The sequence below is a fragment of the Podarcis cretensis genome (genome assembly GCF_951804945.1).
Source record: "Podarcis cretensis genome assembly, chromosome: 13".
Lineage (NCBI taxonomy): Eukaryota > Metazoa > Chordata > Lepidosauria > Squamata > Lacertidae > Podarcis > Podarcis cretensis.
Window position 1 is genome coordinate 25,090,418 of NC_137182.1, and position 26,487 is coordinate 25,116,904.

The 26,487-nt window shown below is 42.8% G+C and overlaps 1 protein-coding gene across 1 annotated transcript; it reads right to left on the reverse strand.

The window, feature by feature from the left end:
• Positions 1-9,534: 9,534 nt before the first annotated feature.
• EPOP (elongin BC and polycomb repressive complex 2 associated protein) lies at positions 9,535-23,679 on the reverse strand. Its single transcript, XM_079949583.1, has one exon. The coding sequence runs from the start codon at positions 19,615-19,617 to the stop codon at positions 17,722-17,724; it is 1,896 nt and encodes a 631-aa protein (XP_079805709.1). The 5' UTR covers positions 19,618-23,679; the 3' UTR covers positions 9,535-17,721.
• Positions 23,680-26,487: the final 2,808 nt, after the last annotated feature.

Below are 26,487 nucleotides of genomic sequence, written 5' to 3' on the forward strand. Positions count from 1 at the left end.
TGGCAAATCCGGAACTATACTTAATGGCTCATGATGTGAATCTGCCTTATTTACATGAGAACAACCGTCATTTTCACTTCTGTCCTCTGAAACTTGGGCACTTTTGCTCAACCCATATACAAATGTCTTTTCCCCCCCATTTATCGTCATAACTCTTCAATGCTTTCTTTCTGTGCATAGAAAACCAAAATAAATTTTCTATTTAGAAAAACAACAGCTGAAACTCTGTTAGTTAGAGCTGTTGTTTTACAATGGAAAATTTATTGCAATTTTCTATGCAGAGAAAGGTCCTTACGCCCCGGAGGGTGACAACTTATGGTATGCACTACCCAAAAAATAGGGACACAGCTTTGCAGAAAGTTTGCATATACTAATTTACGCATATAGATTCAAATTTAGATATTGGTAGTATAATTTAAATAGAAACACAACATAGCTCACCATACTGGGGAACAGTGCTACCGGCCAGCTGCTGCTAGCTGTGGATAGGCAGCTTCCACACCCCTGGTGCTTTCCCTTCTTAGGGTTATTTATCTTTCAGCCGGACATGTTCTGAACAACTCTTCAAATAGAGGGGTACCTTAAAATAGAGGACTGTCTTCTGATAGCCCTTCATGTCATCTACAAAGCAGGACACATGGCTTCCCTAACTCCCAAGTAAGTGTGGATAGCAGGGACAGGAATCCTGCAGCCCCTCCCGAGATTGGTGGACTACGACTCCCATCATCCTTGACCATTGGCCATGCTGGCTGGGACTGCTGGGAGTTTGAGTGCAACAGCACCTGGAAAACCACAGACATCCTCATCCTTAGCACCGATAATACTGAGGTAGTTGGATCCATAGTTTGTATAAGGCAGCTTCCTATGTTCCTTCCTAAGACAGAAGCTGCTGAAAGCAAAGCATCTTCTTTTGGGTGCTTCTGGATGACTGCAAAACAAACAAACAAACAAGATACAACAACAACAATTTATTTATTTATACCCCAGCCACTCTGGGTGGCTTCCAACAAAATATTAAAAATACAATAAAACATCAGACATTAAAAACTTCCCTAAACACCCACAAAGACATTTTGAGTGTGTGTTATTACTGGCACCATCTTCTTGTTCTGTGGCAATTGCACAATATCTAGTCCCCTTGTGCTAACCAACACTCATCCATGCCACCGATTATTCCTCTACACACCAGGCCAGACAATTGTGCTAGTTACTTCATGCCTGAAAGGCTTGCATTACAATTACAGTGGAAGATTTAAACATTTGCAGTAACCCAGCACTTAAAAAGAAAAGGCAGAGGATAACAGGAGGGGTGAGCACAAATGGGAATCACAGAGTGGGAAAGGACCAAAAGTGTCATTTAGTCTAACCCCCTCCAATGCAGGAATCTTTTTGCCCAAAATTAGGGTTGCCATATTTCAAAAAGCGAAAATCTGGACACAAAAGTTGTTGAGATTCTTTTGGCCAAAGTTGTTCAGCTTTTTCTCTCTTTTTTTGCAAAAAAAATGAAGTTTTTTGAGCTATTTTTAAGGAAATTCGCCAAAATCTACACTTCAGACATGGGTTGTCATACATCGTCCAGATTTTCCCGGACGTTCAACCGCTTTCCACCTGGGCCCTGTTTCCGACAGCCGAATCCCAGCTATGTCCAGGAAATTCCAGACGTGTTGCAACCCTACCCAACGTGGGGCTTGAAACCACGACCCTGAGATTAAGAATCTTATGCTCTTATTGACCGAGCTATTCCAGGAGTCAGAAGGACATCTTTCAGATTCTTCATAAGAACCGAGTGCGCAAATAGTGTCGATGACATCAAGAAAGGGTGGTGTGGAAATAACCCTTAAGCACAGTGTCTTAGAATTACGTTTATTGAAAGCAGCGGGACTAGCTCCTCAGTTAACATGGTTAGGATTGAGCTATAAATGTGATCGCAGGAGTTAGGGCTAAATTGCAACAAGAGAGAAAAAGAAGGCAAGGAAAAAGCTTGGGGGGGGATGTTCACCAGCATTTCCTTTCAAAAGGAGTGTTTTCTATAAAAGGCAGACAGTATCTTTTTGTTCTTTAGAAGAGGGTAAAATATTTATGAGATTATGAAACCAGGGTGGTGATGATCAGGTTGCTGAGGCCAGAGTTAGTTTTAGTGCCTGGGGTATGTAAATAAATATTTTACGCTATGTTTATCGGTTGTGGCTGCAATCCTGTGAACCCTTACTTGTGAGAAAGCACTGCTGAGATCTGTGGGACCTACTTTTGAGTAAACAGGCAACAGGCATACTGGGCTGTTAATTGTGTACTTAATGTGTATGGATCTGTGTTACTGGTTTCATATGGCTGCCTCATCAACAGTTGTATATTAGAGACTGTGATTTACTTCTTGTTTCTATCTGATAATACTGTAATAGGCTTTCCCAAACCCCAATTTGGGAATTGAAGAGTGTGGTTGCTGGTCAGATTTTTTTTTTAAAAAAAGGATTTTAGTTGCGGTGGTTGATTTGAGTGTTTCCTTGAATATTTTACTTTCAGTTAGGCCTTTGATGCGACGGCCTGTATACTCGCTTCTGTAACTCAAACTGAAATTGGTTCTGAGTTAGGGCAATGATTAATGTTTGTATGCTGTAGTCGGTAAACTGATTTTTTAAAAAGAAATTTAAAAGAGAAAAAAGGGAACAATGGAAATGATACAAAGAAAAGGGAAAGACAAAGCGGGGTGGGAGTAAACACTCTCTCTCATTTTCAAAGTGACGCATTCTATTTTCTTGTTCCCTATAACTTGATAAAATGCATCCCAAATTTCTCTAGAGTCCTTCTTCAAAGGATTCCAACCTGCCTTTCTCCTTGCTGTTCGGCAGATTTGCTGGAGGGCCATTTAAAAAAAAAAAGCGTTTAAGTTAACCAAGTTTTCCCCTTTATTTCCATATGGCCTCATTTAAGGTAAATTCCCCAAGATTGGCCTGAACTGCATCCACTGAGCCATTAACATGCAGATGTTAATAGCACAGTGAGATTCATAGTGTCACCTTGGCAGGCCGGAGTTAACATTCCAGGCCGATTGTTGTGGTTAAGGGGGGGGGGCGTTTAAGGTTTGGTGGGTGTCCTCCCCTCCCTTATCTCCCAGAAAAGAAAAGAAATTTTCCAGGGAAAAGAACCTTCCTTTCAGGCTCTTCAGAGACTGATAAACCAGAGTTTAAAAAAACATACCCCAAGCCCTCCTCTCTCCCCCCCCCCTGCCAGAAACCCTGATCCATTCTTCTCGGCTGACTATATGTAAACATAATACATGAAGACTTTTAAGGAGGGCTAATCCTTCAACCCCCTTCCAGGCTTCAACTCCCCCCACCCACCCACCCCTCCAGATCCCAGATTAAGGAGCTGTAGCCTCGCCTTCTCCCTCCAACCAAGGCTTGCTGTTTTAACTTGCTTTTATCTAATTTATCATTGACACTTTGACACCACATTAAAATCAAGGAATCCGCAGCCACACACACACCCTCGCCTCATCTTTCCTTTTCCCAGACTTCTCTTCCGTACTTCATCCCGCCGCGCATATATATATATATCCCCAACCCCAGTTATTCCCCTGACGTTTATTAAATGAAATAACACAAGCGCAAGCAAGCGCGCGCGCACACACAGAGAGAAAAGAGGATTCAGGGATATGACGCCTTAGCTCTGGAAAGTTATTAAACAGGGGAGCTGCTGCCCATACAAAATTTAATTCCTTATTGATCCTCTTCCTATACATCTAGCCAATTTATTATTAGTAATCAGATCTATAAAATACAGAAGAGGAAAGGAACTGATTTCGCCAGAATTTTACCCCGCAGAGAGCAACAATTTCCAGCACCCTTAACAGTTCCTGGGATTATTTTAATGGGGGCGTGAGAGTGGGATAATGTGCTTTAGATATATAGTGTATACTTATTTAAATACCACTACTCCAAGTTTTTATTCGGGTTTGATTGAAGAGGAGAGGAAAACTTGCATTTCAAGAAAGAAGCCTCTCTCCTCAGTTGTTGTTGTTTTTTTCCGGGGGGGCGGGGTGTATGAAATTGGAAACATCTCTTTTGTATAATATTTAACATAGTTTATGGTTAGGTTCGAAGGTTTGGTGCAGAGGGGGTTAACATCTGATCCTATCTCACTCTTCTGTTCTTATTTTTCAATATGTTTCAAAGCAGAACGTAATTGAGGGCATAAGAGACTCCGATTTGGAGTGCTTTTTTTTTTTTTAAGTCCAAATTCAGTTGGTTTGATTTGAACAATACAAATTCCCTTCGAAGGCTTGGTTGCAAAGGAAAGTTTCAAAACCGAGCAAAATACTCCAATGTATATTTTTTCATTGAACTGTGTGTGGTTTCTTGCAAAGGATGGTTTAATATTTGCATGCTTGGACTATTAGGATAAATAGTGTTGCTTCTTTGAAAAGAACAGATTTCTCTTTAAAGTTAAATTAAACTTAATACTTCTATAGTATAGTTCAAGCATTCAAAGTGTTTCCTTTAAGTATCTCAGTTGCCCTTACAACAGCCCTGTAAAGCAGATCAGTTTTAATGTCACTATTAAGAGGAAAAACCGTCCTGAGGCAACATATGATTGAAATATACCACACTACATGTATAAACCATAAATATTCAGCCTCACAAATACCAGAGTATAGTTTATTGCTACCACCCCCCTGCCAATAAAATAAAATAAAATAGAACACAACTTTTTAAAAATTAGACAAAAGGGGAGGGCAGTCTTCAGGGCTTTCCTAAGACCTGGAATGATGAAGCCTCTTAGGAAGCTGCCTTATGCTGAGTCAGAGCATTGGCCCATCTAGCTCAGTACTGTCTACACAGACTGGCAGCAGCTCTCCAGCACTTCTGACAAAGGACATGCCCAGCCCTACCTGGAGTTGTCAGGAAATTGGACCCTGGACCTTTTGCAGATGCTCTACCACTGAGCTACTTGTCCCATTGGAGCGAAGCTGATAAATTGTCCCAGAGATGTGGGGCAACTGCAGACAAGGCCCTTTCCCCTCATGTTGGCCAACCAAATTATTCTCTGAGGCAAGCAGGTAAGTAGGGCTCCTTCTGCCAATATCACACTAGTTATATGCAGACTGATATTGGATGGAGGTGGTCTTTCAAATAACTGGGGGCCCAAATAATGGGCGTAGCCAGGATTTATGTTGGGGGGGGAGGACACCCACCTGTCATCCTGCTTTGTCTGGCTCTGTCTAACAGATTCGGAATGAAAAGTCTCAACAACTATTTTAAATTGCTGTTTTAGATTACTTTCTTTTGACCCCAAGGGCTCAGAAAAATCTGTCAAACCATTTCAAATAGTCTGATTTTTTCTATTTTTAGTTAAGTATTTTTATTTATTTACTTGATTGGGGGTGCAGCTGCCCCTCCACCCCCTGGCTATGCCCATGGCCCAAACCTTGTAAGACTTAAAGCAACTGTGGGGAACCCTTGGCCCTCCCGATGTTGCTGAACTACAACTCCCACCACCCCTAGCAAGCATGGCCAACAGACATGCTTGTTGGGAGTTGTAGTTCAGCAACCTCGGGAGGGCCAAGGGTTCCCCACAGAAGGAAAAGTGAGGACAAGGCTTCTATATCTTTGGTAGCTACACAGAAGGGGGAATTTCCTAAGGAGGGTGATGGCAGATGCACCTCTTGAATTTCCTATGCAGCTTTCAACATCCCTTCAGAACGGGGATTTTAAAAATTGGATTTGGAAATTGTAGAAACGCCCCTACTTTTAGCTGTTTTTATATATGCAATTATTTTACATCGGTTTGTGTTTCATTGTGAAATTGCTGCAAGATGCTTCGTGGGAGGAGATTTGTAAATGAAAGGAACAGAAGCTTTTAATCCATTTTCCCACCTTTGAGAGCCATTTGGAAAGGAGGAGTCGGGGGGGGGGGGGAGGATCCTCAGGCCCTCCTCTCTTCATGCTTCTCTGCCCCCTCCCCAAATTCTGTCTTCCTGTGCTTGCTATTGTGAAAAGCAAGCACCAGCTTTGGCCAGACTTCAGTGCATGATGCTGCAGAACTTGTAGCTGCCCCTAAGGCTGACTAGGGAGCTCATGACCCAATCCGTAGACTTTGCAACTGGCAGCCTATTAATCCTTATTTTATACTGCACCAGCCTTTAACAACACAATATATTGCAGGATACATGTTGATTTATTATGACTAGCCAAAGTGACTGTGATCAAACCTCTGTCATTGTTGGAGGGAGTATGTCTCTGAATCCCAACTGCTAGGAATCACAAGTGAGGAGAGTGCTGTGGTGCTCAGCTCCTGCCGTTGGGCTTCCCATAGTTTGCAGGTTCGATCCCCGAATGGGACAGCTGCATATTCCTGCATTGCAGGGGGTTAGACTAGATCAGGCTTCCTCAAACTCAGCCCTCTAGAGGTTTTGAGACTGCAATTCCCATCATCCCGGACCGCTGGTCCTGCTAGCTAGGGATCATGGGAGCTGTAGGCCAAAAACATCTGGAGGGCCAAGTTTGAAGAAGCCTGGACTAGATGATCCCCAGGGTCCCTTCCAACTCTTTATGTATGATACCTAGTTGGCTGCTGTGAGAACAGGATGCTGGACTAAAAGGGCCTTTGGCATCATCCAGCAGGGCTTTTCTTATGAAGCCAGCAATGATAAGTAGCCTCCCAGAAGTACAGCGTGCCATTGTGCCCTTGGGACTTGTGCAGGAGAACTTACCTGCCAGCTAAAGGCGGTCATCTCACCCCTTGCTTTGTAGGAGGAGCCAGTGTGTTCTAGATCCTGCTTGTCCACTGATTCCAGCACTGCCCACGAAACCCTTTCCTACTCCAGCAGTTTCAAATGTTTCTTCCTGACGTTTGTTGTGTTACTAAACACACTTTTGGGGGCAGAGGCAGCATTAATCTCAAAAGATCCTACTCTTGACTCAGGGTTGACACAGAACTTTAGTTCCCTTTCCCTAGCGATAATGATGAAGACCCCAATTTCTGTCCCCACATTAGCAGACACATGAAATATATGCTGTTTAAAATAAAATTTAAAAAGATTATATATAGCAAAAAAACAAAAACAAAAAACCAAAACAACCCAAGACAACCACCAACACAACACTTTAATTTTCTTCAGATGTAAGATTTGGGTTTGATATTTGCCCACACTGGATCATGATAATGCCAGATCTCGTCTGTCTTTGATCCTCTTCCTCTTCCTCCAGTGGATCTGAATGTGAAACATGTCTGGAAGGTGGTCGTATGAGGTTTTGGCGGGAAAAACTTGGGTACAGTGTAAAAGATCTCCTTGAGACTTGGGCTGAAAATTAGGCGGAAATGTCTATTGATTTCCGTTTAAATGTTTCATTTGTCCACTGCAACTCTGTGTCATAAAAAGGGCAGGCACAATCAATCAGGGAATGCGGCTAGATCACTCCCACAATAATTGACTTAGCCTAAGTCCCTCACACCCACCTATAGCTGTATGCTCTCCATCTGTAGCTCTCAACCCTTGGGTAAAAACTGCCCCATCGTTTTGACAGTCAGGGTCAAAGGACCATGAATTGAAGGAATCCAACATCAATCTCCACCAAAGATGCTTAAATCGGTACTTTTCACGGCATTCTCCAGCTCTTCAAAGCAAATCAAAAACCTACATTTGTTAGAATGCACATTTGATTCAAAAGTGGTTCTCCTTTTTTTATTTACTTACCATATTAAGTTTCCAATCCTGAGCACACTTGCCTGGGAGTAAATAGAACTGAACTTAGCGTGATTAACTTCTGAGTAAATATGCAGTTTATAATTTGTTTTGTCCCATCCTTTCTCCAAGGAGCTCGGTGGGGTGGGGAGGGTGCATATTTTACCCTAACAACCCATCCTGGTAGGTGGATTAGAATGACCAGAGAGAGTGATTGGCCACTTAACATGATTTTTGGCTGTGTGTGCACAATACACACATGCAAAGAACACACTTTGATGCAAAGAATTCTGGGAACTGTAGTTTTCTCCTCACAGGGATATAATTCTCAACAACCCTTAACAGACAGTGCCCAGAATTCTTTGAAAGATGTAAAGCACACAGCTTTAGTTGTTAGTGCCACATTTAGCTATTGGCACCAATAGCATTCCCCCATGCTAGTTTTTTGGCTGTATTATTTTGATTCTACACTGTTTTATGCTGGTATTTAATGTGGTCTTAGCCAATGTTTTGCCATCTTGGCTACATTACTATGTTATGTGTCTGGGTGCCCTTTTACATTGTTTAGTGAACCTACCCAGCGGTTTTGTTGAATGGGTGGTAGGGGAATTTAATAAATAAGTGGCCAGATTCCCTCAGAGGTAAATTCCAGTGGGGCTTGGTGTAAGATTGCAGTTTTACCTCACTTGTGACAAGACTCCAATGGCAGAGCTGTAGTGTTGGTGAAAGAAACAATGTTTGGTTCTTCACAATGACATGGTGTTAAAGCGGAGTCCTTTTACCACTTGTACCAACCTCAGGTAGCCATTGGCTTTGATTGCTGCTGTTATATTTCCTTGCAGGAATATCCCTGAGCCCTCTTAGTTGTCACAGGTTGGAAGAATTCAGCTTTCTTTGGCTCACAATTTGGGTTACTTCATTGCAGGAAAGTAAGATATGCACATTTTACTTTGTGGAATTTTGCTACTCACAGCTCTTGAGGTCTACACAGAAGGAAACGGACGCCAAAGTTGGTCTAAAAACATGAGTCTTTGTAGCATTGGAACTGTTCAGCTACTACTAAGATTATGAAGAAGAGGAGCTAGAATGGAGGAGGAATGATATATTTTGGGAAGGAGTGTGCAAGCTTTCAAAGAATTAATTTTTCGCCCCCCTACTGAAGAGCTAGAAGCCTGCGGTCGTGGAATACACACAAAATCGGAAAGCTTGCATTAGCTTAAACCCATCAAACTATTCCCAGCCAATAAAACATATATAGCTTTTGCTACTTCATTATCTTCTGCAGAAAGCAGAACAAGACAGCCAAACAGCCATAAACAGGATGACTCCTCAAGCTACGTAATTTGTGAAGGGGGAAATCTTCTGTTAAAAACAACAGTAACATACACACACGCTTGTTTTATTTAAAATGTCTTTTTATTCCTCAGTCAAGGATCCATATTGCACACTGGGGATTACAGTTTTTTCCCTTATATACAGTACATACAACAACTTAAAATAAATAAAGGTACATATCGCTGCCTCCTTCTTTCTCTCCTGCCCTCTTCTCAAGTCAAGTATATTTTGGGAAGGGTGTTGGAAGGAGATGGAAAACTGAACTCTCTCTCCCCTTCCCTCCATGTGTTTCATTTTCCAAGGTGTGTTCCAAAAATGGAAAGGATGCTTTAAAAAAAGAATAAAAATGGTGATAGGAAATGCAGAATTTTAAGGAAATTCATCTGAGGAGAGAGGATGTAATTGTAGCTACATGTAACCAAGGCTACAATCCTATACTGTACATGTTTACCTGACTTCCACTTTGCATTGCACTGCAAATCATAGACATTATTCACTGGGGAAAGCTGATTTTTCACTCTCTTTCTCTCGATCTCCCATTTCCAATTCCTTTGGAGGGAAAAAGTAATAAATATGTTTGGGGGTTTTTCCTAAGGAAATTCCTCTTCTCTGGTTCAGCACTAAGAAACTTTAATTAATAAAGACATTCCCAGATTACTAGCACCTTACTTGTGTGTTTTTCCTTATTTTTCCTTCTTGAAAAATAGAGAAGCACTTCTTTAAAACCTGAAAGTGATGGTCAATGTGGTGACTGCATATTTCCTCTTCTCTTTCTTCCAACCATCTCTCTCTCCCTCTCCCCGCCCCCTTCAGCCTTCCCTCAAGTCTGCCCAAATATATCTTTCTCTCATGCACAGTTCAACTGATTTACCTGAAGGCTCATTCTGCTTTACATTTCAAAGCTAATTATGCAAGGCAAGGAAAAAAAGGGGGGATAAAACTGGGGAATGGAACCTGAGAAACTCACCTCTACTTTTGTATTCCCCCCTCCATACAACTCCACTAAAAATAGTAATAACATAACACAGTCTATATATATCTCTGAACTGAGAGCACCTGAGTCTGGCAGGTAGGGGAACACTCTAGAGATTGTTCTGTTTGTGTGAGGTTTTTAATTTTTTTCCTACCTTTTCAAAAAGCAGTTTCACTCTACAAAAGGTTGTTGCTGATTTTTTTTTGAAGTATTTTACTTATTTTTGTCCATTTCTTCCCCCAAATAATCTAAGGAGGCCTGCTCACTCTCTCCCTTGTAAAAAGTGGGTCTTCCAATCACCCTTTTTGAACTAATTTGAAAGCTGCCACCACTCTGTTGTGAACAATTATTGTATTATGTTGCTAAAATATGAGTTTCCTTTGGGAGCTGTAGAAAGAACTAACACAATTCTCAGGCATGTTTACTCAATTTCTTTCTGAGTTCAAGTGGGTTTACTCCCCTGTGCATGGGGGGAAAAAACCCCCATCCATAGCCAAAGTGTTGCATCCAACTAAAATTTTACTCAGGCTAGACCCATTCAAGGACCCAAGTTAGTCATATCCATTCATTTCAACGGGTCTCCTCTATGACTAACATTGGATACAGTATTGCAACACTATAATTAAAAGAGCAAAGTTATTGGTACCCATTCATTTCAGTGGATCTACTCTTGACTATGAATACCACTGGATGCAATATTGCAATACTACAGTAACCTGGACTAAGCACCATTGAATACGGTACATTGGAATTTGCTAGTAGGTAAACATACACCCATTGTTTGCTTTTCTTCCTATATGTTCATGGTGCTTTAAGGACACAATCTAGGGGGAAAAGTCTTATGGAACTCACACAGGAGGATATTAGCTTTAAAGCCCCAGAAAAAAAATAATACCAATGACTGCTTCTCTATTCCCCCACTGGAAATTTTTGATGTGTTCAATTTGCTCATCTTCAGCTTCTATCAAATATTTTAAGATCTTAAGTTATTTGTGTCTATTTATAGCATTGCAAAACACTACCAAAAATCTTTCAGAAAGATACAGCGAGTTGCCAAGGAATTTTAGAAGGATGTAAAAAGGGCATTTACAGATGGGGAGAAGAGGGATTGTTATATTCTGCACACAGAATAATTCCATGTTGTTGAGAACTTGTTTAAGGGATACGAGAGAGAATATTTAGGCATTTCATGGAATGCAATTCCAGAATGTATATCTATTTTACACACTCATCCATATGCTTTCTTCCCATCTGTTAATAGGCTGCAGACACCACTTTCTTGGAAGTAAGCCCAGCTGCACTCAATGGGGCTTCCGTCTGAGCAGAGACATGCACAGGATTGCACTGTGTGATCTCATCCATTTCAGTGGAACCAACTTACAAGGGCGTGATTTAAAGTCAAAGTCAGAAGTAAATCTCAGTAGGATTTACTCCCAGTTACGTAAATGCGCTGAGGACAACAGCTTCAGGACTGCAGCCTCAATTGGCTAACTTTAATCTAGACTCAGTTTAAGCAAAATAAGCAGGCAGAACTTCTTCCAGCTACTGTTGTTTTCTACAAGTATCTGTCTTAGCAAAAACACACACACATAAGGCATAAATAGAACCCTGTGATGAAAGTGCAACAGTGCTGCAGAGATGATATTGGCTTCTACAAGTAAGGCTTAAATCGTTTTTTGTTTTAAATTTCTTGCACAAGAATAAAGTGTTTGTACACGGCATGAAGCATATCATGCATTTTTAGTTCTGCAATGCAATTGTGAAACCTATCATTGGTTAGAACAGTGGATCCCAAACCTTTTTGCCTCCATGGGCCACTTGAAAATTGCTGAGGCTCTTGGCAGACCACTTAGTGGTTTTTCTGCCTGTTGTAGCAATTGGGAATTCACTGTGCCAGATGTTGTATGGTTTTTAATGGTATTTCTATTGCTTCTTTTATTCCGTACGATTAAAACTGTAATGCAATAAAATGCAATAGAAGAAACGAAAGAAAGACAAATACAATTTTAAATATCAGGCCAACTGAATGGAGCTTGTGGACCAAAGTCTGGGAACTCCTGGGCTAGAATGTGCAATTGATTTGAAAATGCCCCACTTTCACATCCTATCTTGCACTGATAACATTGACATATGCCAACAGTGGCAGGGGGAAGAAAGAGAGGCTCCAAGGACCATTGCGCACAGTGTTGACTGTCCAAAATGTCATCAGCTACCACTACACAAACTGTAAATATTCTTGCACTTCTAGGAAAAAGCTCAGAGGTCATCCCTGCCAGTAGTAGGCAGACTGAGCTGGCTAGTTCTGGTGAAAGATGGCACTGCTAGCAAAGGTGAGCAAATTGCCAAGTTATTTAAGCTCTTATTATGATGGTTATTACTACTACTGGAGTGGGTGCCGCTACTGTCTGGATTTCATAACTTCCGACACCCAAAACCATGCCAAACATTTGGGAATGCATGTGTCTCCCTGGCAAAGGTGGCAATTGGCAGATCAATTAGGTTACATATTTAAAAACCTCATATTTTCACAGGGATCGGACAATACACATTTGCCAAATAATCTGACTGTAATGGCCACCTTTGAAAGGGCCATCCCTCAGGTGAAAACTAAGAAGTTCCCATGTTTACATGCACTCAAAATAGCCAGGGCTGTTGCTTAGCAGAAGATAACTTTGAAATAATAATAACAAAGAAAATAAGAGAACAATACATACAACTTTAAAAGCACACTTGGATCTTTCTTACACTCTTTGGACATATGTGTGAATGTTCTCCATGCTGCATTTTTTAAAAAAGTCACTTTTTAAATTTACGTACAGGCTAGCAAATATGGAATGTATATTTGCATCACAGCTGCAGGAATGACATGCACATTTAGTGTCATGTATGAAAAAAATTGTCTGTGAATGCACCTGAAACTGGTACATTGCAGCTTACAAAAATCCAGCAACTTCCCATCTGTGAAACACACACAAAGAGACAAAACCTTGTGAGGTGTGTTCTCATCAATTTCAATGGAGGAAGCAGACCAGGGCACAATTTCCTTTGGACGAATGCTTCCTCCACAGAAATAAATGGGTCTATATACATGTATACACATGTTCCATCTGATCATCAGAGGAAATGTGAGGTTCTGTATTTAGAGAAAGGAGATTGCAACCCTGCTCTACAGAATACTAGTCCTGGTAACCCTCAGATCACTGGATGAAATAACCTTTTCAGCTGAAGCTGTTTTTTTTTTTTAAAAAAATAATAATTAATGGCAACTGCTTTTAGATGTTTTAAACTGGATTTTTTACAGAACCTTTTTTTGGGGTGGGGAAAAGGATGTGGTTTGCTACCCTAAGGAGGAACGGTGGGATAATGAAGTTAATATATAATTTATCACCATCATCCTATAATCCATGGGATTTTTGCCACTAAAGAAGCAGGACTGCACCCCTGTAACGTGCTTCCAGAGAAGTAAATTCAGTGGGACTTGTTTCACAAGCAAAGATGCTTAGCACTGCAGCCCTAGTCTATGAGGTGCTTCCAAACCTGGCAGCTGCTAATACTTTCCTGAATAATACAAATCAGGATAGGTATATGCACACATTGTGTACTCGTAATTTCCTCCTGCACGTTAGCATACACATACATAAACCACATGTGTTTTGTACGCACAAGCTGACAACATAGGCATTCATGTGATAAGTATGTGCTCTTTCCAACGTGTAAAAAAAAGGTGGGGCTGGCGAGTTGAATACCACCACACCAAGCCTTGAAAAAGGAACACATATCTATGCATAGCTGCATGTACATTTTAAAGAACAATGAAACTGAAATTATATGCAAATTATACACACACACAAACACACAAATGAGATGGGGCACAATCCGCCTGGAAGTTCTCCTGCGTGATCCCTCTAGAGATGATCGGGTGATGCACAAGATGGGCTCTCATGCACCTCCCATTCAAAGGGGTTTGTGAAAGAGGAACTCCTGGTGGATGGTGCCTGTGATTCCTGTGTAGCAAGTGGGGCAGATGAACCAGAGAAGAGGTTATTCTTTCCTTATATAATGAGATACGTACAATGTCCCTGCTAACTGCAATCTCCTGTTTGTGCCAGACCAAAAAAAGAGAGCAAATCTTCTATTTGCTGCTTTCTCGTGCTTGTTAACAGTTAAGAGTATTTCTTATATTTATATAAAGGAAAGGGAGAGGGGGAGCATTGTGTTTAAGCCCTGATCCTGAGGAGAAGGCTGTGTATGCATGCACACTGTAGTGCCTGCAGATAAATTACACAATTTATGTGTGTGTGCATAGGGATCTCCTGTGGTGTAAGACATGCATTTTCCCTCTCTGAATGTAACACCCCCAAATTCCGCAGCCTTCTGCATACTGGTCAATATGCTCTGGAAACCTCATTCCACAAACTGCTTTCACTGATTGTCATGTCTTTTGAAGCTGCTCCCCCCACCCCCATTTTAACAAATCCCTTCTATGGCATGTTTCATACTGAATTTCTTTCTTTCTTTCCTTTCTTCCTTCCTCCCTATCACTCTTTCTTTCTGTTTCTCTCTTGTCCGGCTCACTATTACAAAACTCCCAATGAAGTTAAAGGTAGAAATTGAAAGGGGGGGGAGGAGCAGGGAGAAGACATGTCAATATTTGGCCTCCACTGAATTCCACATTCCTCCGAAAATAAGGTGTGCAGTTAAATGAACAGGGCTGTCTGCCTGGCAAACACCAGGACCCCTCCCTTCTTTTATGCAAAGTTGGGCTCAAATTTTGAACACAATAAGACAGGGCTGAGAAGGGTTGTGAGGCAGTTTTTGAAGAAAATTAAGACAGCAGCAAGGAGAAAAATCTCCCCACCCCACCCCCGTCATATTCCTCCAGTTTTCCCAAGTCACCAGAACAGCCAAAAAGACCAGGCTATACAAGTTGACAGGAAAATAAAAAAATAAAATAAAAAGCCCACAACCCTCTTTTTTTCCTTCTGATATCAGCAAAAACAACTTACGATCTAGGCAACAAATATTCAAAGCTGGTTACTGAAAATGGGGAGTTTTCAGTCACAACAATGTTAATTTAGTCCTCCACATAAAAGCACCCAAGTTATGTTGTGTTCCCAGGAATAATCTGGTTTCATTCTTTTTGTTGTTGGGGAAAAAAAAATCTGGGGGCAATTAAGGTGGATTAAGGTACCTTCATCAAGGTAGCCCAAATGAATGTATTCTACCCAAGAGAATTCATACAAACTAATTTAAACCCATTTTCCCCCCCTTTAGGGGCATGGGAAAGCTACTCCTCATTTCCTTTCAAAATTGATTCGAACAATACAAATTCCCCTTTCTCTCCAACAAAAATGCAGGTTGGCAAAGGGAAAAAATAAACCAACAGAACTACACTAAGCATATTTACTGAGTTCCACTGGAATTCCACCCTTATTCCTCTCAAAAAGAGTGTCAAGACTGCTGCCTGCAGAAGGCAGAATATTTTGGCCAGGGGAAGGGGGGAAAAAAAGGTTTCGCTATTTTAAACATGTTTAATCAGAAGTGAGTACCAGAAATTGCAACATGGGGTTATTCCCTTGCAACTGTGTCCAGGATTGCAACCTTTTAAAAGCATCTTATTTTCTCCGTTCCAAGTTCACTTTGATTCACTGCCACTTCCAAAAATCCGTGAAACTCAAGAAGCCAGGATTTCCCCTTAGTTGAAATCTGCAATTTTAATCCATTATTTATTTTGTTTTATTTTCCCCAGGTAAGATTCTTGGGGAGGTGAGGAGAAAATGTTGTTTTAATAGAAGGAAGGTGGGAACAAAGACTGTCCAAAATATGACAATTACCCGGAGCAGTAAAAACAAGTCTATAATGGGGGCTTACTTCCAGATAAACATGTTTCAACCTTTGGGTTTAATTCCCAATAATTCCAGAAATATTCACCTTATAGAGAACAACCCTTTCTTTGCACTGATTAAAAAACCGTTCTGTGACCTCCACTGATTGTACAGCAACTCCAGAGTAACAGTTCTGGCTTGTGCCCTGAGATCCAATTTTGAAACGGGGGGAAATATATAGCTTGAGGTTTGGTTTTGATTTCAGGCAGGCAGGGAAACCTCTGAAGACAAAGAGGAATAATAAAAGGAAAGAACATTTGTTTGTATCAGGGAGGGAGGGGGTGTAGTTTCCTCTGACAGTGTGGTTGGGGGGGGGGAGAATCTCTTTTTTCTGCATTCCACTTTGGAGATCAAATTGTCCATCTGCATTTCATTGCAAATTTGCCCCTGGATCCAATTTCTTTTTCCAGTAAATTTTTAAATAAACAGAATGTTACCGAAGGCTACTTAAAAGTCAGGGTTCTATTAGGCAACAAACAACAACCTCCTTTTTAAAAAACACAACTGTTTCAAGTAACCCTTTTCTCTCCCTCTCTTTCTTTCTTTCTTTTGGTTCAAGCAAGATCAGGGATTTATTTATCTTTTTTCTTTTTCCCAAATGAAGTTGCATCACCCACTTCTGCACCTTTTCAGTAGACAGTAGAATATACTTAATTTTGCTTAAAATCACTTTTTGCACCATTCAACACGCACACACAAACAATCCCAAATTCAGGCAAAAAGAAGGGGGAAAAATTCCATTCTACTAAAAAAAAAAATCCCCTTGCAAAATTCTGCTGTTGGGGATAAAACAGTCACTTTTGTCTTGCTTTAGTTTTAATCAGGAAACGGATGGAGGCTGGGGGGGGGGAGGAGTGATGCTTTGATGAGTTTAATGTGCGGTGGTTGAAAGGCCATGCCATTTCTCTTCCAAATTAAGGAAGAAAGGTGGGGGAGGGGAGGTGAGTATACTTTTAACTTGGCAAATGAGGGAGGGGGAGAAGAGAAGGGTCTTTCACTGGGGAGGGGGAGGGGAGGTTGCCTTGAAACTTTCTCATTCCTCACAACACACCCACAACTCTTTTAAATTTCTCTGCATGGAGCAAACCACTCCAGATTAAAAGGAAGGGGGAGGTCAGCTATGCCCCAAACTTCCTTTGTGTCTTTTTCCCCCTAACAGACCTTTTCTGCCCTCCCCATATTAAAATGTTGTGCATATTAAGCCAAAGTATTACTACCATAAATATCTTTTTTTTTTTAAATTACACAACACCAAATTTTGTTCTCCAATCTCTTTTACACTCTTTCAGTACTGCTGTGTTTTTTGTGTGAGTGGTTTTTTTCCCCATTTTAAATCATCAGTTACACCACACTTGAGGCCTACTTCCAACCAAGCTTCAAATTTCAACATTTCAGAAGTTGTGGGATCTTTTGAAGAAAGTGAGGAATGAGAAAGCTCTTTAAAACAAAGCTTTTGTTCTTTTTAAAGTAAAGGAATGCCAGAAATTCCATTTGTCAAGGCATCCTTGAGGGTTAAAAAAAAAAAAGTAATCATGATTGGAAAGTCGGATCTCTTCCTCCCCTATTTAACACATTTACTTGAAAATAAGTTCCACTGATTTCAGTAGAACCTACTTCTAAGAAACTGTGTTTTAAGATCACAAGCTGCTGTCACCAACACACTTATTTGGAATTAAAGGCCACTGAAACAAAAAATGTTACAGCCGAGTAAATATTTTTTTTTTCAGATTGCAATATCAGATTCTCCGTCTCTCTTTTTTTGGCTACATATTCAATTCGCTCCGTCCCCCATCAAAAAAAAAAAAAAAGGTCAACCTGTTGCACGTAAACCAGCTTATATCCTCCATCTAGAAGTCCTCTAAACGGTATCCCCGGAATTTCAGGCTGGGGGGCACGGGGATGGCATTGCCCCCCAGCTGCCAGGTCCAAAGCGGGTGCGTTTTGGAGAGGGCGCACGAGTCTTTTACGCACAGAGAGGACGCAGGACACAGATCCCCATCAGAGCCGACGACCAAAGCGGGCGTACAGGGAAAGGTACCCATCAAAGAAAACGGATTCCTGGCAGGAGCCGGGCTGGTGTGGAGCAAGCGTTTGCAAGGCGGCGTGGCCCCCTTTTTGGTTGTTTTCCTCGAAATCTTTGGGGGCCTCCCTTTGGCCTGCCTTTCCTGCTCGGCACGCCTGCGTTTAGCGTTCCTTTCTAAGTCGCTGCCGCTTTTGGCCAGGCTGAGGAGGCCGGCTCTGGAGGCAGAGGAACTCCCTTTGGCCTGCTCGGCCCTGCGCAAACCTTTCCCGTCCACATTGAAGCCTTTGGCGTAGCACCACAGCTTGGACTGCCTGATAAGCCTGTCGAATTGAGCTTCCCTCCCCGACCCTTCCTTGGAGTCCTGGTGCAGAGCTGATTCCTCAGCCTTGTCCGGCTCGTTAACGTGGAGGTCCTCACTGGAGCAAAGGAAGTCGGCGTCCTTGGAGAAGTCTTCGCGCTCCGGGGCGCGCAACTCCGAAGCTTCCCGAAAGCCTCGCTTTGGCTGCGGGCCCTCGCTGGGGCTGCTGGGACGGGCAGGGAAGACGGGAGAGCGCCTCGCCTCCTGCTTTACTCGGGGTTCCGGGTCCTCACGCGGCGGCCCCTTTGGCGCGGTGGTAGGAGCCGGCTTGAAACTTTCCAAAGTGGAGGCGCGCAGCGTCCTGGCCCAGAAGAGTAAGTTCGGGTCCGGGCGCAAGGCTTTGGCTACGCCAGAGAGGGCTTGAGGAGAGGCAGCTTGGGGTGGGATCCGAGGAAGCGCCGCCTGCCTGTAGCGGGTACTCTGCACCGAGTCCCCGCTACACAGGGAGCTGCTTTCCGAGCCGGAGGAGCTGCCTTCTTCGCTGCTGCAAGATGACTCTTCGTCGTCGTCGTCGTCGTCTTCGTCGTCCTCTTCCGAGGAGTCGCTGGAGCTGGCCGGGCTGGACGCGCCGCTGGAATCCGAGTCGCTGGAGTAGCCGGCCGACGTGCCTTGCCTCTTGGGGCCCGCGAAGGATGCCGAGCGACCCTTCTCCTTGCCGAGGCACCCGCAAGCCGAGCGCTTGGTGCGCCCGGCCTCCGCCTCGCCGGGCGCTTGGCCGGTGCCGTGCGCCCTGACGGCCGAGTGGAGGAGCTGCAAGTCGCCGGGGTAAGCGCTCAGCACGCCGGCCAGGAGCTGCTCTCGGCCGCTGCGACTGTAGCTCTTCGGCAGCGGCGCGGCTTTCTCGTAGCCTCTGGCGAACGGGGCCCCTAAGAGCGCGTCCCGTTTGGCGCAGCCGGCACCCACGTTGGCGCGAAAGGCGCCGTCGGCAGCGCTGTACGCGGGAAGTAACCGGGGCCGGTTGAACAGGTCCCCGGCTTCCCTCCTCTTGCTTTTCCTCTTCCTCTTCCTCTTCCTGGGGGCCAGGGCCTTGCAAGAGGTGCAGAGGGCCTCCAGGTCCGCCTTGGAGATGAGCGAGCACTTGACGGCGCGCGTTGGCACGGACTGGATGGCCTTGAGGGTGCGCAGCTCCTTCAGGTCGCAGCGGCGGCTCTGGATCTTGAGGCTTTCCATCTTCTTGCTCACGGTGGCCCTCGGGATGTCCTTAAACAGGTCGCTGAAGACCTGCGTCAGGGCGAACATCCGCGTGCCGTTGATCTGCAAGTAGCCCAAAGTGATGCCGTCGATTTCCTGGTAGCCAGCTTGGAAATCTCCATTGTAATCCACGGTGGCGGCGGCAGGAGCCATCCCGCAGGTCAGGAACATGTTTGTTTATCTGCTTATTCGTAAAAAAAGGGGGGGCTTCGCAGCCACCAGCGAGGGGGGAGCTAGAAAGAGGGGTTCCTCTCCCAACCCCTCCTCATGCTCCCTCCTACCCCCCAAAATCAACCCGCCGCCGTTGAGTGATGGATTTTCCTTTCGAAGGCATCCCTTGAGGCTCCAGAGCTGCCTTTTCTCGCTGCCTTTCTTTCTTGCTCCACTCTAGAAATCCAGAGAGGGTTGCAAAGGAGAAGATTGTGGTCTTGCCATGGTCCTTTCCCTCCTCCTCCTCCTGGTACCTTTCCTATCTTAGTCCAGCGGTGTGTGTTTGGTGGGGAGGGGAGGGAGGGAAGAAACAAGGAATCTCCCCCCTCTCAGTGTGCCTCTTTTTTTAAAAAAAAAAGCTCTCCTTTGAATTTGCAGATAGATCTTTAAAACCAACGAAGTCCACAGCCGAAGAAAAGAGAGACAGTAGCACACACATTTAAAAAAAACACAACCCGTAAAAGAGGTTTTTAAAAGCACCCAGGTTGCACACCAAAATCCTTGTCATGTCCACCTTTCCCCCACCCCCCTTTGGCTTCTTTCTTCAAGACAGACTTGGAAGTACAGTATATTATAGGAAACACCCCACGAAATAATTTTCTCCAGAGCGCGAGCTGATTGGGTACTTTAACCTGGTGATGTCATAAAACCCCCAACATTGAACACACACCCCCACCCCCACGTAAAACCCTCATATAAAAAACCCCCTTTCATTTAAGAGTCGATCTGACACTGTCCAAAGAAGTAAGAGGAGCTTCGTATATACATGTGAATTGAGAGGCGGAGGTTGTGAAAAGATTTTTATGTATGTGCGTATGTAGCCCATACAGCCATTTCCCTGCCGTTGCTCTCTACACAATCTCTGCAATCTTTTCAAAGTACTGCTTTTACATTAAAAAATAAAATAAAATCTGCAGTATCTGATATTTCCTTCGAATGTTTTAAATGTTTTAATACTTGCCAACTGTATTACATTTGAAGGCCCCCCTCCCCCACTTACCAAATCTCTAGCTAGGATTATATACTGTATTGTGATAGGCTTTTTTAAAAAGCTGCTGTATTGGGAGGCAAATACAATGTTCTTTGATAGCTTTCTGTCAATGCTTTTTGGAGTGGGGAGAGGGTGATAGCCTTTAGAATTTTATTTAACCCCCCCCCCCCCCGCTAAGCTTAAGAATGACAGGCACCCATCAGTTTGCCCAAGAATGGCTTGCTCTTTTAAAAACCAGATCATTTTTTTTTTTGCTCTGCAATAATTACACCCTCTATAACATAATTATTATTATTTAAGCATCTTTCATTACTGTTTTCCCCCCATGAATCTTTTGTCTCTTTGTACCTTTCCCAGATATGTTTTCTTCCTTTCGCCAACCTTCTGAATGAATTGTCTTTTTTAATGAGCTCTTCTTGAGTCTTCATCTTTTTCTTTTTTTTAAGAAATAGGAGAGTATTGGGGAGGCAACCGTTTTGTTACTTACTTATAACAATATATGTGTCGCAATACAGCAGGAAGTGGTCCAGTTCCAATGTCATTTGAAGTGAATGGGAGCTGTGCAAGAACTAAGGGCACTGATTCTGTGGGTTTTATGTAAAAATTTGTGGGTTGCATTTTCTAGCTCAAAACAGTATGTAAAGAGATTTGACAAACAAAATAACCAGAGTGAAAAACCAGCTTATTTTCTTTGAAGTAAGAAAGGTTTTTGTTCTTACATGGAATTGTATCTTTTCACAACTGCCATTTCTTGCCACCCCGACCCCCCCCCCCAAAAAAAAATTAAAATTAAAATTGGTGGTTAGGTACAAAAGATACCTCCACACTTTTCATTCCTACACCGCTACATAAAGACTGACCAAATGTTTTCAAATTCAGCTCTCTGTGGTATGTTCTAGACTTCTCAATTGATTCAATGGCCCATTGCATTTGCAACCATTAAGCATCTTAGGTGATTTCCTGTATTTTGCCAGTAAACAAGTTGCTGTACAAGAGATTCACAAACAAAGCCTTGGTCTTAACTATTAAAATATCCAAGCCACAACTGCGTTGGAATTGAAAGGGCAGGTTTGATTCTATTTCTATTCTAAATATTCCATAAAATCTCTTTCCGGCCCATTAAAAAAGAAAAAGGAAAAAACATAGGGAGTTTCCCACCAGACATGTAAAAAGTTCAGCATTGTCTATGAATGCTCTCCACTTTGATGTGTATATGTCTTATAAATCCTGTTCAGTCTGTAAGGTGTCAAGTGTCATTGATATACAGTTTTTGCATATGATTCGCATTTGCCTCTGTTAAGCCTACAGGTTGTCGGAATTAACCGAGATCAAAGAATCATAGTTCGTTCCATTCTGTGGGGTCAGAAATGATTATTGATCCTGTTTTTATTTAAAATAACGAGCTATATTCGCTTCTGTATAAAATTGTGCCTGAAGAAAGCTAGTTTGCAATCTGGTCTTTTGAAGTTGAATCTCTTCCTTTGTCAATTCTTGGAAGTGGATTTTTACTGATTTCCATAGAATTTGCTTTCAAGTAAATATATATATATTTTTATGCTCAGGGTATCATAACCGTCAGGATGCTTAAGCAACAGTTTTGTCCAATGCAGGGCAGGATGCGTAGATGTATAAGTACCATTAATTCATTAATTTTATTAAATTTGTATGCCACCCTTCATCCGTAGATCTTGGGGCAGCCAACGTAATTGGTGTGCCAGAATAGGTTTCCAAGTGTGTGTTTTCTGTACCAAGTGTGAAGAAGACTGTTGAGCAAAGAACAAGGAGCTGCACATCCCAACCCTTTTGTGGCACATGGGTAATTCCTCACTTGCCTCTATGAGGAAATGGGTGTTGCAGTGGGCATGATGTAACCCTCTGCTTCTCCTTGACTTCTCTGGAAAGGATCCAGGGGCCACAATCCAGTACACAGCTAAACACCTTTCAGCCCATTGTTTACCTGCACTGTTTCTCTTCAAGTTAGCCTGACGATTTCCGGTGGGAAGGCGGCATCCTTTTGCTGTTGCTGCTGCTAAATTTATATGCATGCTTTCCCTTTCCACTAATCTACGTTCTTTCATTTAATTCCACCTTTCTTTAAAACATCCTCCGAGGGAAATGATTTCTTTGCATGTATTGCAAAAAAAAAAAAAAGTTTTTGTTTCGGAAGTTGATCTTAAGTCATTGATTTCTACCTCTGTGAAGGCACAACCCAGTGGGAAGTTCTCCTGCACAAGCTCCATTTATTAAGATTGGGGGCGGTGGTATTTGCGCAGGAGAACTCCTGGACTGTACCCTTCCCTTTTTTTACTCCTGATTTGGTAAAATGGACTCAGAGGAAAAGTGTCACCTTTGGGGAAGGGGTTTCCCTATGTAAAATTGTCTTTAGGTGCAGAAATCCCCAGATTTTGTCCCTTCACCATACTTCATCAGTTTTGTCTTTGCTGTCTCTCCTTGTCTCTCATATCTATTCCACGCTGCCTACCTTTGTACATCATGATTATCCAACCACTCCTTCCTCTATATCTTTTATTCACTTCAGTATCTGACCCCTTTTCTCTGCTATTGTTACCCATGTTGTTGTTTCCCTTTGTAATGGGATCTGCCCCCCACCCACCCAGCCCAGCAATGCAGATTTGATATGGGGACTTAACATCCCCAGATTGGATCTGAATTCAAGAGTGCTTTGTTGTTGTAAAAAAAAATTAACAATAAACGGAATTCACCAACCTTCAGGATAAAGTGAGCTATGTGATTAAAAAAAAGCATGTTGTTATTTTGAATGCGGCTATTAATGTTGCCCTTGCTATATGCTTTGCAAAAATAAAAATCTGAATCTCTTTTTTTCAAGAATTCACAAACCGAAAAACGCAGCAGTTCCAATAACCACAAACTGAAACACTTATTAAAATTTGTCATCCTGTAGCTTGTCCTTCCCTTGGAAATAGTTTCTCCTTAAGGATACAGTACGTACTATGTATGTTTACTTGCAGGAATTTCATTTCAATCAACAAGGCCTGGGCTGTCCCCACTTACCTGAGAAAGAAGGGGGGAGAGATTTGAAGTAAGGGGCATGTGACCTTATTTGCATGTATTTCTCATCAATTATATCAAGGACCCAAAACCTCCGACTGTTGTTTCTATTGCCTTTTTTTTAAAACCCAATGGTTAACAAATGGTTTTTAACCCTATGCCATTAACAAAGATGAAGGTTTCAGAAATCTTTCATTGGTTAAGAAAATGACCACGTTCCCCTAAATAAAAATTCGCCTCTAATTCTCCCAGAAGAAAAAATTCTCTCTGTGTGTGTTTGCGTGTGTGTATGTGTTCATGTTTGACTGTTTCATCCATTTGGGTTCTACTTGTTGCATGACACAGAGGTTTGGATGGGCATCTTAAAATAAGATTCCACACTCCTTTTTGCAGATGTGAAGAGAAGGATCCCTGGTTGGGTTTTTGTTTGTTTGTTTATTCCCACTGAATGCTCAAATTGCAGGCACCTAATCAAAGTAAAACAAGGGATGCTGGTTTGCTCACGGTGGAAGGTCTCCTGCACAAGCCTTCCTGAAATGTGCATACTTTTGCAGTGCCATCTTATTTCAGCGCATTTTGTGCAGGAGAGCTTCCTCTGTGGCTGTGCCGTACACTGGACTGCCTTAAACTCCATGGGATTGTTTTCCTTTAAAAAAAAAGAAAGAGAGAGAACCCTTGTAATTTGTACTTTTGGAGACGGGCAGGTAGAGAAATGCGCCCTTCCCCCTGGCTCTCTTAATTGTGCACACTTTCAAGTGCATATCTGAGCACAAGGTTTTGCCCCACCACAATTGAAGCACTTGTAGCCGTCCTTGATTTCAACCTGCATGCTTGGTATGTGTTTAATAGAGCCACTCTCGCCCTGGGGAGCTTCTGCCAACACACAATTCAGGACAGCCTCCTTTTCTGTGCACGGAGAGCAATGACGGCTACCTACGAAGGGATCGAACTGGACGTGATGGGAGCAGGTCTGTGTGTCAAAACCCAACTATGCCCCATGCACAGAGAAAGCAGGTGGATATTAAACAGAATGAAACAGCGGGGGATGCACAGGCAGCGATGCTCAGATTCCCCTTTTCTGCATGCAGCTGGGCTCCAATACAAGAGGTGATCCTGGGGTGGGGAGCAGCTTGGAGCAATGCACACAAGAAGGTAACGTTCAGCTCCTCTCCTCTGGTTCAGACATTTACTCATAAAACTGGACCGCCACCCCGTTCTTTGTGTTCGGAACAGATCTGGGCTGGAACGCACAGATCTGTCACATCCATTTTGCTTGTAGCAATAAGCCAGTCGGGACCAATTTGGGATCCAATAATTGCTGCTGCTGCTTTTGTTTGGTGGGAGTTGGCAGATTCCCTGTAAGTTTGCTTCAAGTGTGTACTTAAAAACATGTAAGTGTGAGAATACGGTGAAGGCTGCATGATACAGGTCTCCTCTGCTGGGAGCTGTGATTGTCTGCATCTGAGTGCAGTCCCCTTGTGTGAAGCCTGTCTTTGCCCCCTGTGCAGTGTTTATGAAATGGCCCTCGGGTGCCGCAGGAGATGTTTTGTGTGAGTTTATTACTTCGCTGTCATACTCTTCAGTGCTAATCCAGATCTACCCCAGGAGAGTGTCATTCCCTTATAGACCTGTTACGTTTGGCCGTTGCTAAAGGAAACCAATTTTTTTTTAACCATTCCCAAGGCTGTTAACTGAGGATTCCACAGGATTCTTTGCCAGCCGTCAAAAGTTTTCTGCAGTCGATCTTGGGTCAAATTTTAGCCCCCTCCTTCTGCAAGCACTTGGGAACAGCCGAAGCATCGATGCCAGAGGCTCATGTTCACCTTAACAGAGAGCTCACCTGGAAGGTGGGTTTTTACAGTGTCCTTTAAACCTTGATCCAGTCCTAAAGCTGCTGCCATTGGAGTGAGGCTCATCGATTTTGACTGGACATAGGATTGTGTGGCTGCTCACCTGGTTTTGAGATGGGAGCTGCAAATGAAGCCATACTCATTGTGATTAATTCGTTAAGTTCCTTAATAAAGAGAGTCAATCAATGCACCCGTATTTTGCTATGTTTCATACGGAAATGGCTGACTTGCATATGTTTGCAACAGTGTAAAAAGAGTTCCTTACACCGCCGTGTTTGTTCTTCATGCATTCCAAAAAATATATGGAGAGTGACAACTTGTTCTTTTAAAATGCACTCATTTCTTGCAAACGTCTTGGTGGGTGGGCAAGGGTGGGGGCCAATTTTCATGCAGAATTTGGGATTAAGAATCCCACCTAAAACAGCACAAGTGCTGTGTCCCTTTAAATTGTCCATTAACCACAGCAGCTCAAGAGATTAGTCCAAATTCTGAATGGTGGTGGTTTTCAGGCCTTGGTGTGACTTGAATGAGTTATACAACTGAGAAACCTGCAAAGTTTAGATGGGTTATTTACCCTGTTGATTCCAATGACACTTATACAACCACAGTAGTATTTAGCATTTATAAAGCGCTTTATGTGTTCACTATAACATTATCTTGCTCATCCTTGAAAGCACCCCATAACGTAAGTCAGTGTTATTATACCCTTATTACAGATGGAACATGCTGAGGTTAATCACTGACTTGTCAAAACCACCCAGTGTCTTTGCAGAGGTATGATTTGAACCCAGGGGCAGCATAGTTCATAGGTCCTGTCTCTCAGTTCCCTGTTATACTAGATCTTGAAGGAGTGGTGGAAATCAAACAGGAAAAGCAAAATATGTGCATGAATCGAGGTGGGGAAACACTCCTGTGAGCAGTTGCAGAATCATTCCTGCCCCACCCTGCTCCTTGCTCAAT